This window comes from Gallus gallus, chromosome 12, assembly GCF_016699485.2.
Source record: "Gallus gallus isolate bGalGal1 chromosome 12, bGalGal1.mat.broiler.GRCg7b, whole genome shotgun sequence".
In the NCBI taxonomy this organism is placed as follows: Eukaryota; Metazoa; Chordata; class Aves; order Galliformes; family Phasianidae; genus Gallus; species Gallus gallus.
In genome coordinates, this window is record NC_052543.1 from 1,190,423 (window position 1) to 1,202,425 (window position 12,003).

General features: G+C 52.0%; 1 protein-coding gene across 1 annotated transcript; it reads left to right on the forward strand.

Annotated features, from left to right (window-relative positions):
- Positions 1–3,236: 3,236 nt before the first annotated feature.
- LOC107054346 (proline-rich protein 36-like) lies at positions 3,237–5,914 on the forward strand. Its single transcript, XM_025154700.2, has 4 exons — positions 3,237–3,610; positions 3,815–4,932; positions 5,215–5,371; positions 5,666–5,914. Exons 1-2 carry the CDS (start codon positions 3,332–3,334, stop codon positions 4,436–4,438), a joined length of 903 nt encoding a protein of 300 aa, XP_025010468.1. The 5' UTR covers positions 3,237–3,331; the 3' UTR covers positions 4,439–4,932; positions 5,215–5,371; positions 5,666–5,914.
- Positions 5,915–12,003: the final 6,089 nt, after the last annotated feature.

The window sequence follows — 12,003 nt, forward strand, 5'->3', positions numbered from 1 at the left end:
TTCACTGTCCATGTGAACTCATCAGATGACAAAATGAGCAGAGCTGTAGCTGATTCCAAGGTGAAAGGAATGGTAATCTCACACGTCTCCTGCTGATGTGGCTGACAGCTTGCTCAGAGCCACTGTTGCTTTTGGCTTTAAGAAATACTGCTGTCTCCTTCTTCTGCCACATTGGTTGAAGGTGGCTTCTGCCTTGGCACAGCATCCAAAACCGTCCCAAGATCCATAATGGGGTTTGCTACCAAGTGCTATCTTACACTCCTCTTACCAAGGTTTACACAGCATTTTGCTGTTCTGTATTACAAGAACAGTGATTGCTTCTGCAGCCAATTACCTGTGTTAAAATGGAGCAGTAGGGGCAGAAATGCATCACTTGATGTTATAATACATTTTAATTAGGTTTCCGTTCTGGAGGAAGAGATGGAATCTGACAGCTTGGCAGCTTCTTCCAGCTGCAGAAGGGGTTGCTGTCTGCCCAGATGGATCCCCCAGCTCCGACAGGACGGGGCCGCCTTCCTGCAAGGAGAGCTTTCTGCAAGACATAACACCAACGGGCACGTGCTAAAGGCTCACCGCTTTGTTCCAGGCATCCCACGCAGGGCAACACCCCTTGGGGCACATGTTCCCTTCCCCATCCATGCACACACAGCTCAGTTTTCGTCTCTCCCAGCTCAGCAGGGAAGGCAGAGTGTCACATCCCTTTGCACTGACCTCCTTGGGAAGTGGTCTTCTCTTCTTCCTGCCTGTGCAGCCTCAGCGTGTCCCCATTCTGCCCCTTCCTCAGCCCTAGCTAACACAGCCCGCCTCCCCTCCTGTCAGGAAAGCATTGCACAGAACCTGCAGATCTTCCCCATCCAGACCGCGATTCTCAATTATCATTCCCATAACCTGCCCCACTCATTTGGGATCTTCCCTATCAGTTCCCAACATTTCCTTCCATGTCATTACATCTGAAGTAGAAAAACATTCTTGATCATCTACCGGAGTTCCCTCTGGGCCCACCACTTCTCTTCAAATGCCTTGAACTGCTGCTCTTCCCCTTCTGGTCCTTACAGCCATTGGGTTGAAATGTTCTTCTGGCTGTTCCTCTTGGACTTCTTACTCCCCTTTTCCTCACTGCCCGACCTACCACAGTGGGTAACAGGAGCTCTATGTTCTCCCTTCTCTCTCCTCTGCCTCCATCATCTTACATCTTTTACCTACACTACATGCTGAACAACATCACTGTATTGTAGACATTGCCCTCTATTTTTCCAAAGCCAAAACATTTGTGTCCGTGGACACTAACCCACATTTCTGACATCTTTCATCATCATTTCTTAATTCAAGGAGCAAATCCGCACACAGCGCTTCATCCCGTTTTCCTTCTCTGCTATAAGATAACATTAATTGCAAAATGGCATCACAGAGAACCATTTACTAGCCATTTTTCTTGATCTTCCCAAATACACACTGGACATCAGAGAATGCAATACGTTATCAGTTTTCTTCAAGCTACGAGGCCTCCCTGAGACTTCCCTCAATATCCCACAACGCAGTCATTTGGGGAACTTTGTCCCCCGTGGATTGTACATTACCCAGCTTACTGATCAGCAAAACAATAATACCCTTAAGCAAAATGAACCAACCTCCCCGAACTCCAGTCATCACTGTAATAGCGTGCAGGAAAATACCAAAATGCCGACTTTAAGGCACCAATCCCCCCAGTTCCTGCTTATGACATTACAGTATCTCTCCACTGGATACTGAACAGCTCCTCAGCACCCGCAAGGTGGGAAATCTCCACAAATCAACGGCATGCAGTTTTTACACTCTCTGCATGCTCACCCAACACTGAAGTCACACCTACCTCTTGCCTGTTTGTAGGGCTATGGAAGTATGAGGTTACAGAACATACGGGAATCTTCTGCACTTCCATGGGGGTCTTTGGTCATCTTTGGTGGTCATCTGGGGAGATATCACACTCCTGGATTACCCAGTTTTGGGCAGGGGGACACTCAGTCTCTTCTAATCAGTTGCTGTTTTGGACACGTGCCTCATCACAAGGATGTCTGTCCCTGCTTCTTATTAATGGCAGCCTTGGATCTTTGAAGAGAAACACCTTGTCTCGGGAAGGCTGATTATCCTGCATAAGCAGGACATCTGGAACATAAAGCAGAGCTTCAACCTTGAGCAAAATACCTCAGCCAGACAAAAATGTGTAATCAGCTTCTGAGACACCACATGGATACAACAGGGATTGCATTCAAAGATTAGAGGTTTTTCCCCCTGCAAAGAGGCTTTGGACATGTTTTCAGAAGTGTGTACCAAACCTGTGTGTCATCGCCCCATTCCAGAAGACACCATTCAGGGAAGGGAAGGGGATTGCCAGAATAGCTGCGCATAAGCAAGCCAAGGGGATGGGGGGAGCGGCACCTGGCTAAGTGGGGGATGCCAAAGCATCACCTTGGAAGCCTTAGGAACAAACAGCAATGAGGGCCTGCAGCCATCTGAGCCCAGGCTAGGACCTGCCTTCTCACGGCGCAGCAGGGCAGGCTGCGGGCACTGCTGGGCACAGATCCCAAGCAGAATGCAACCCCTTCAGGAAGCGGTGTCGGACATTCTCACGGGATGCACCGGGCAGAGCAGAGCAGAGCAGAGCAGAGCAGAGCAGAGTGGGACGGTCCTTTCCTGGGGAGTGCTGGGCCCAATGTGCCCCAGGGTACGGTTGGCCCTTTGGGCTGTCGGGGCACGCTGCCTGCTCAGATGCAACGTGCCGTTCACCAGAACCCCCAGAGCCCTTTTGGAGGGCTGCTCTGCAGCCTCCCCTCCCGCAGGGTGTGCACAGAGCCACGGCTGTCCCATCCCAGGGGCAGAATCCACCACTTGCTCTCCTTAACTTCATACCAACCGGGCAGTTGCCCAGCCCTCCAATTTGTCAGCATCTCTCTGCAGCGCCTCCCAGTTGAGTGTTGTTTGCAGATGGTACTGCAATGACATTTAATCAAAAATCCCAGGCAACACTGACAGGCATTCCTTGTAATGAGAACCCCTTTAATATCGTCAGTACAAATCGGAGCACAGACGCCCTTCACGGAGAATCACAGGATGTCCTCCGTCAGAAGCGCCGTCGGTGCCCGACGCGACCCCCGGCTCCACGCGGCACCACCGCGCACCGCAACCCCGCGGCTGAGAGCAGCGTCCAACGCTCCTCGAGCTCCGGCAGCGCGGGGCCGCGGTGGGCGCGTGGGGCTGAGCGGCCGTTGCGCTCCTCGCGGCGGGGGCGGTTGGAACCCGGAGCCAGTCGGGAGCCGCGGGCAGCCGGCAGGACGCGACCCGGCCGCTCCGCACCATGCCAGCCCGCCGCCGGCACACGCGGAGCCGAGGCCCGGCGAAGGAGCCGTCCGCGGCACGAACGCCGCCCGCCCGGGAAGCGGAGGGGCCGTCCGAGGCCTCGGGGGCCGCTTCGCCCTTCGCCGAGGGCCGCGGCACGCAGACGGGCGGTCGCCTTCGGCGCGGGGAGAGCCGGCGCGGAGCCGACGACCGCTCGGCCTTCGGCGTGCCCGGCAAACGCCGCAGGAGGGCGGAGAGCGCCCGGCGAGGAGAGGACGCGCCTTCCGCGCACGGCGAGGTACGGCCGTGTCTGTACGCGGCCCGGCGCCCGGAAGGTTCTCCTGGCGGCGAGGGGCGAGCCGGGAGAGGAGCCCGGGCAGCGGAGGAGCCGAGGGCTCTCCGTGCCGCGACGCGACGCGACGCGACGCGCGGTCCCGCTTCTCCTCCTCGTTCTCCCCCTCGACCCGGTGCCGACCGACTCCGCTCTCCGCGTTTCTTGCAGCTCCTCCTCCGCCGTCCCGCCGACTCCAGCGGCGATGCCCGCCCGCGCCTCCGCGGCCGAGGAAGAGCCGGGCCGAAGAGGAGAGCCCCGGCCGACGCCGCCCGTCCGCCGCCACGAGCGGCCGCTGCCGCCCTGCCGGCCCCCGCTGCAGCAGCACGCGGCGACACGTGGCGGCTCCTGGCGCCCTGCCCGCTGCCGCCACCCACCGCCCGCATCGCGCCCGTCCGCACGGTGTTCTCACCGTGCCACCTGCGGCCTCTCACGGCGCCCAACCTCGCGCCGTGCCCACCGCCGCTGCGGGCTCCCTGGGCCGCCCTGCCTGCCCTTGCCACCCCTGGCTGGCAGTGCCCGTGCTGCTGGGGCCGGTGGTGGCTGCAGCCCCTCTGGCCGTGCTGCAGCCCCTGGCTTCCTTGGCTGCAGCCCCTCCTCTGGCCGTGCTGCAGCCCCCGGCTTCCTTCGCAGCCGCCAGCAGCCCCCAGCAGCCCCGCCTACCAGCAGGGAGATCACGGGCTGGCAGCCCAGAGCGGGCAGTGTGAGGGACGGGAGGAGAGCAGCCCCGGGGGGGATCAGGGGCCGGTAGATGTAGATGAGGAATTAGACGATATAGAGATAGTTGTTGTATAGATAGAAAGTGGGTAGCACGATAGTTGATAGCGACATAGATTAGTTGATAGTGACGTAGATTAGTTGATAGTGACGTAGATTAGTTGATAGTGACGTAGATAGCTGATGGTTGCATACAGGTAGTGAACAGATAGCAGATAGCTAGGTGGGTTATTGGTAGAGAAGTAGTTTGTGGATAGCAAGGTAGTAAGCAGTAAGCAAGAGTTAGTAGTGATGTAGTTAGATCATAGCCAGATAGCTGATAGGGGGATGCAGGATAGAAAGATGGGTGACTGGGAGATAGTTAGTTTACTGAGTACGATAAAGAAAGTTGCTGAAAAGAATCTCTGTTTCAGATGAGCCACTGCGTCCTGGGACACCACTCTCCCCTCAGTACTATGAAGACCAACACCTGATGCTGCTCCGTCACCAGCAGAAGAACAGCAGCTCTGCAGAGACCCGTCCTGCCAGCAGAGCATCACGGAGAAGAAGACGCGCCTTCTGCTCACAGGAAGGTACTCGTGCTGCAGCCGCCTCCCTGGCAGCCCCAGCAGCCCCGCACTGCCCCGCTTGCAGCTGCGGCCCCACCAGGGCAGCTGCAGGTGATGGGCTGGCAGCCCAGTGCGGGCTGTGCGAGGGGCAGGGGGAGGGCAGCCCTGGGGCTGTGGGGGGCTGATGGCAGTGGATAGGGAAATAGCGGACGGCAAGGCAGTTCTTGTCTTGACAGTACGTGAACTGCAAGGGAGTTGATAGATGGTGGCTAGCAGTAACAGAACCTTCTTTTGTCTTTGCTGCAGACGAGTCCCTGCACATCACTTGACCCCCTCCTCCAGGAGGAAGCAGGATCAGCGCCCGGTGCTGCCCCAGCGCCGGCAGAAGAACAGCGGCTCTTGGAAACGTGACCTGCTGGGAGATCGTCGGGGAGAAGAGGACGCGCCTTCTGCGCCGAGGGAGGTATGTCAGTGTCTGTGCTCGTGGCCCAGCACACAGAACATTCCTGGCTGGGAGGGGTGTGCCCATGAGATAAGGCAGGGCAGTGGAGGAGCTGAAGATGACGGGAAATGTTCTGCATCTGCGTTTCCAGTTTCAAAATGCTTTAGCCTGAGTTGGAGGTCGGAACCAAACGACAGACCTGTTCATACACAGCTTTCTCTTTTGCAGTTCAAAGTCTTTCTTCCCTTCTCTTTGTGATTGTCCCTCTTGACCTGGTGGCAACCAACTCTTCTCTTTTGCATTTGTTTTGGTCAGTCTTCTCCTGTCATCCAACCTTCAAGGAGACGATGCTCAGCTGCTCCGGAACAGCCATGGAGGAAACGGACGGAAGAGGAGAGCCCAGATGACTGCGCCCGTGTGACCTTACATACAAAGACTGAATGCAGAGACTGAGCCAGCAAACAATGGAGTAGATAGCATAGAGAGTTAGTTGACACTAAAATGTATTAGCATAGCATAGTGCAGTTGTCAAATAGCTTTGTAAATAAATTCACTTTGTTCGTATCCTTATCTTGTGTTGTGTAAAATGATGGGGATGGGTAGTCTGATACTTCAGGAAATAAATGATTTGGAAACATATTTTTTCTGTTGTTGTGGTTTTTTGGGGGAGGGGTACGGGGGTGGGCAGGAGGGGCTTACAGTGAAATCCTGGACTGAATTTACAGTTTGTGTCACACAAGGAAGTAGAAACACCTGTTCTAACATTAGCTTGACCTTGTTCATGGCTGTCCAGCTCCGGATTCTCATCCACAGGGAGGTGCTGGGTTCCCATTGCAGAGCTGGGAGCCCCAGCACAGCCAAGGGAAGCTCAGTGCGCCCCTCCGCAGAAGCACGTGTCTGCTGGAGACTGCAGGGGTGCTGCTGCTCTCTGTGTAGTCAGTGCCAACAGCTTGTCCTTCACGTGCTGAGTGAGAAGCCTGCTAATCTCGCATTACTTGTACTCTTGTCTAAATCTGATTTTTACAACCATTAAGCTAGAACAAATAGGATTAATCCAATGGTGGAATATTACTCGAGCTTCACACCAGTCAGTGTGACTTGCAAACTGTTTGTAACCACTTCCAGCTGCACCAGAGCACAGAACTGCGCTCTGTATTTCTCCCCATGCTTTTGTCACTTGCATTTGTGAGACGTGGAGCTCTGGTTTTGACAGAGGCAGAAGGAATCATAGCAGTTTTTGCCTTTTAACAGGTCTGCCTGCGTTGGGATTGTAGGTACTCCTTAGTGACCCTGCCCAAGCTTACATACCAAAAGGCAAGGGCTGCACACCAACGTTTGTCTGTAGAAATTTGATGTTGGAGAGTTACAGAATTATTTGTAAGGTTTGCTACGTACTGCAGAAGAGCAGCAAATAAGTCAAAGCAGAAGGATAAGCTGCACTATTCAACAGCCCATTTGTTCTATTTGACCAGTTAGAACGTAAAGCCATTTAAGCAGAAAGCACAGTTTAAGTCATGGAGCATAAATGCACTTACTTCAGCAGAACAAAATACAACTCCTGGATATTTATTGCCATTTTGAGGATGTTAAAGAAGAAAACAAACCACGATAAACCACAACGCTCCTTTTTGAAGAACCACATCCCAACCGTCACGTTTCCATTGGCTCTCTGTGAATTGGTGTTGCTGCACTGGGAGGAAATCCCGATATACCCCAACAGACGGCAGGGAAGAAAACCAACAGCTGTCCCTTCAGCACCGGGCAGCCCCTGCACAGCGCCTGGCAGTGCCATAGGCAGCCCAAAGCACAGTGTGTGAATCGACACTGAAGGACACCGCTGGCAGGAAGTCAATGAATGTGGGTATCTTCTGCCGCTCCCCAGGCACACAGCTCAGTAAGTTCACAAGGAATAGGCTTCCATTGGACTTATGGAGGGAGGTGTTCCCTGCTGTGGTCCTCTGAAACTATCGGTGTTGAACTTCAGAGCACCAGCAGAGGAGAGCAGGTGATGACGTGGCTGCAGCTCCAGCACATGGGTTTGTACTGTGCAGCCACTGCGTCTCAGAAACACTCCTTTGTGAATCTCTTCCTTTTTCATGGCACAGCAGCAACACAGCACCCCAGGAACTGTATCTCTGGGGTCAGTTCCTCTGATTCACATCTGGCACTGCTTTGGAAAACAAGGCTGCAGAGTGTGTTCCTGTGTCACTCATCCATCACCTCTGATCAAACATCCGTGCCTTCACTGACCCACTTAAAAACACAAATGAAATAGCTGAGCTTCCTTTAAAAAGAATAATCCTGCAGTTTGTACTTGTGCTCCTCCCATAACACTAACACAACTAACAGGTATTAAAGCAAGAGTTCCACCTTCTCATACCAGCAACAACCACCCTTGAACATTATGTTCCTTACACCCTACATTTTAAAGAACCATAGAGCAGCTTGGGTTGGAAGGGACCTCAAGGATCATGAAGCTCCAACACCCTGCCACAGGCAGGGCCACCAACCTCCACATTTAATACCACACCAGGCTGCCCAGGGCCCCTTCAACACCTCCAGGGGTGGACGGGGCATTCACAGCCTCTCTGGGCAGCTGTTCCACCACCTCACCACTCCCATAGTAAAGAACCTCTCCCTGACATCCAACCTAAATCTTTCCTCCTTCAACTTAAAACCATTTTGCTTTTGCTTCATGTAAATTCACTGTCCATGTGAACTCACCAGATGACAAAATGAGCAGAGCTATAGCTGATTCCAAGGTGAAAGGAAAGGTAATCTCACACGTCTCATGCTGATGTGGCCGACGGCTTGCTCAGAGCCACTGTTGCTTTTGGCTTTAAGAAATACTGTTGTCTCCTTCTTCTGCCACATTGGTTGAAGGTGGCTTCTGCCTTGGCACAGCATCCAAAACCGTCCCAAGATCCATAATGGGGTTTGCTACCAAGTGCTATCTTACACTCCTCTTACCAAGGTTTACACAGCATTTTGCTGTTCTGTATTACAAGAACAGGGATTGCTTCTGCAGCCAATTACCTGTGTTAAAATGGAGCAGTAGGGGCAGAAATGCATCACTTGATGTTATAACACATTTTAATGAGGTTTTCAGCCCTCATCATTGAGGAGGATATCATCTTTCCCTGCACCTTGTAAATGCCACTATAAACAAGCAACATTTTGTTGCATAAGCAATGTATGCAGTTTTTTCTTTTTCGAGGTGGACTCTGACAGCTTGGCAGCTTCTTCCAGCTGCAGAAGGGGTTGCTGTCTGCCCAGATGGATCCCCCAGCTCTGACAGGACGGAGCCGCCTTCCTGCAAGGAGAGCTTTCTGCAAGACATAACACCAGCAGAGAAGGCAGAGTGTCACATCCCTTTGCACTGACCTCCTTGGGAAGCGGTCTTCTCTTCTTCCTGCCTGTGCAGCCTCAGCGTGTCCCCATTCTGCCCCTTCCTCAGCCCTAGCTAACACAGCCCGCCTCCCCTCCTGTCAGGAAAGCATTGCACAGAACCTGCAGATCTTCCCCATCCAGACCGCGATTCTCAATTATCATTCCCATAACCTGCCCCACTCATTTGGGATCTTCCCTATCAGTTCCCAACATTTCCTTCCATGTCATTACATCTGAAGTAGAAAAACATTCTTGATCATCTACTGGAGTTCCCTCTGGGCCCACCACTTCTCTTCAAGTGCCTTGAACTGCTGCTCTTCCCCTTCTGGTCCTTACAGCCATTGGGTTGAAATGTTCTTTTGGCTGTTCCTCTTGGACTTCTTACTCCCCTTTTCCTCACTGCCCGACCTACCACAGTGGGTAACAGGAGCTCTATGTTCTCCCTTCTCTCTCCTCTGCCTCCTTCATCTTACATCTTTTACCTACACTACATGCTGAACAGCATCACTGTATTGTAGACATTGCCCTCTATTTTTCCAAAGCCAAAACATTTGTGTCCGTGGACACTAACCCACATTTCTGACATCTTTCATCATCATTTCTTAATTCAAGGAGCAAATCCGCACACAGCGCTTCATCCCGTTTTCCTTCTCTGCTCTAAGATAACATTAATTGCAAAATGGCATCACAGAGAACCATTTACTAGCCACTTTTCTTGATCTTCCCAAATACACACTGGACACCAGAGATTGCAATACGTTATCAGTTTCCTTCAAGCTACGAGGTCTCCCTGCAACTTCCCTCAATATCCCACAACGCAGTCATTTGGGGAACTTTGTCCCCCGTGGATTGTACACTACCCAGCTTACTGATCAGCAAAACAATAATACCCTTAAGTCAAATGAACCAACCTGTCCGAACTCCAGTCATCACTGTGATAGCATGCGGGAAAATACCAACATGCCGACTTTAAGGCACCAATCCCCCCAGTTCCTGCTTATGACATTACAATATCGCTCCACTGGATACTGAACAGCTCCTCAGCACCTGCTGGGGAATCACAGGGGGAGTCCCTGGAAAAATTATCTGACACATGCTGGAGTCCAGCTTATGACACCAACCTGGCAGCGGTGAGAAGATGGGTGAAGTTCAATCCAAATGTCCCATCTGGGTCACCAAAACTGTTGTCAACTTTAAACCTCCTGAAACACATCTGAAAAAAAAGTGTTGTGAGAGGGGAAATTGATTTATTCTGCACAGGGCGCAAGGTGGGAAATCTCCACAAATCAACGGCATGGAGTTTTTACACTCTCTGCATGCTCACCCAACACTGAAGTCACACCTACCTGTTGCCTGTTTGTAGGGCTATGGAAGTATGAGGTTACAGAACATATGGGAATCTTCTGCACTTGCATGGGGGTCTTTGGTCATCTTTGGTGGTCATTTGGGGAGATATCACACTCCTGGATTTCCCAGGTTTGGGCAGGGGGACACTCAGTCTCTTCTAATCAGTTGCTGTTTTGGACACATGCCTCATCACAAGGATGTCTGTCCGTGCTTCTTTTTAATGGCAGCCTTGGATCTTTGAAGAGAAACACCTTGTCTCGGGAAGGCTGATTATCCTGCATAAGCAGGACATCTGGAACATAAAGCAGAGCTTCAACCTTGAGCAAAATTGAATGAGACACCATTCAGGGAAGGGACGGGGATTGCCAGAACTGAAGGGCAAAATCAGGTCCCTGCAGTATAGAAAGAAGGGCTTCATAGCAGGAAAAGAGAAAGCAGCTTCACAAGGTAGACATAAGGGGCAAATAGAGATAGTTTATGTAGAGAGTATTAGAAAACAAGGGATTCCAAGCACTTTCACAGGCGCTAGGTCCAGAATAACAAAGAGAATGAAGGCCATAAAGATAAGGACCGGAGAACAGCTCGAAAACATTTGGCAGGGAGGTGATTAGATGTCTGAAGTGCAAGCTGAAACCAGTTCGGGGGATGCCTCCCCTTCAGGGTCAGAAGTTTGCAGCGAGGAAGACTATGAGCCTTCGCGAGGAAGACTACGAGCCTTCATCATCACGACCTACTACGCATGCGCAAGGGGGGGAGGGACTGTATGCTAATGGGCTCTCGGGAATGTAGTGAATATGTATCCGAATTCCTGTCAACTACTGATTATGTATTAGTTTGACCTATATCTATAGCACAATTTCTTCGGACAGTGTGCAAGTTAGGTGGAACGATCCCCCTTGCACCGGGGTGTACGCGCGTCACCAATAAACACATACCTGCTCTATATCCTTACTGGCTATAGGGTCTGATTTCCGCACATCAATTTGGCACCCCAGATGGGACCCACTCTGGTCGGCTGCAGGAGCGGCTGAGAGAGGGGACACCTTTGGCGCGCCCCAAGATTTCTTGGAAGGACTCCCTTCCTCACCCGATCACTGCGGGGACAGACAAGGACCACCCATAGGCGGACTGGGTATGTGTATGGGAAAGGAGGAACCCGTAAGGCGTGAGGAGATGTCCTACACAGGGTATGAAGGAGCGTGCCTGCTCCCCTCCCCGAGGTATGTGAGCTCACGGCTTAGGTTGCCGGCTGGGGTAGGAAGACTCCTTGGGGAGTTCCTACAAAGGGGACCTGTAAGTCGTACGCGAGGAAAGAGCAACAGCTCTCCCTGCGGTGATTGGTAACAGCAGGGATTTTGTCAGATGATAGCGTGGATTCTCCTGGAGATAGTAGTGGGAGTTCTAGGTTGTATTATTGTTACCACCATCTGCAGAGTGTTCGGTACCGTGTATCTAATCATTGCAGGACAAGCTGACTTTCAGAAAAATCTTAAAGCTTGCAACTGATCGACTAATGTAATAGTGTTATTAAGATTCCAGCTAAAGGACATCGTCAGCACTGTGTATGATGTATAAACCATGGTTTTTGTTCTAAATGTCAGAGTGAGTGTGGTGTGAGTGAGACGCGTTCCGTTCAGGGAGTGTAGTATTGTGTTCTGATTGTGGGGAAGAGTGTAAAGGAAGGTGGACGGGCTTCTGTGAGATCTGTTTCCAGGTGTTTATAACTGAACAATATCACTATACGGTGCTAAGGGCTGTTTGTGGAATCTTTGAGGAAATTAGGAATCAATAAGAATTGTGTAAACATCATGGGAGGCTCCCAGGGGAAGGAAATTCCCAAACAAACCCCTTTGGGATGTGCATTGGCACATTGGTGAGATATTGCAGGGGAACCTGGAGGCACCCTGAGTAAGAAA

Excerpts from the sequence above, each read along its gene's own strand:
- LOC107054346 (XM_025154700.2), top strand. The coding sequence starts at position 3,332 with ATGCCAGCCCGCCGCCGGCACACGCGGAGCCGAGGCCCGGCGAAGGAG. Across the intron at positions 3,611-3,814 it reads CGCCTTCCGCGCACGGCGAG|CTCCTCCTCCGCCGTCCCGC; the intron begins GTACGGCCGTGT and ends CGTTTCTTGCAG.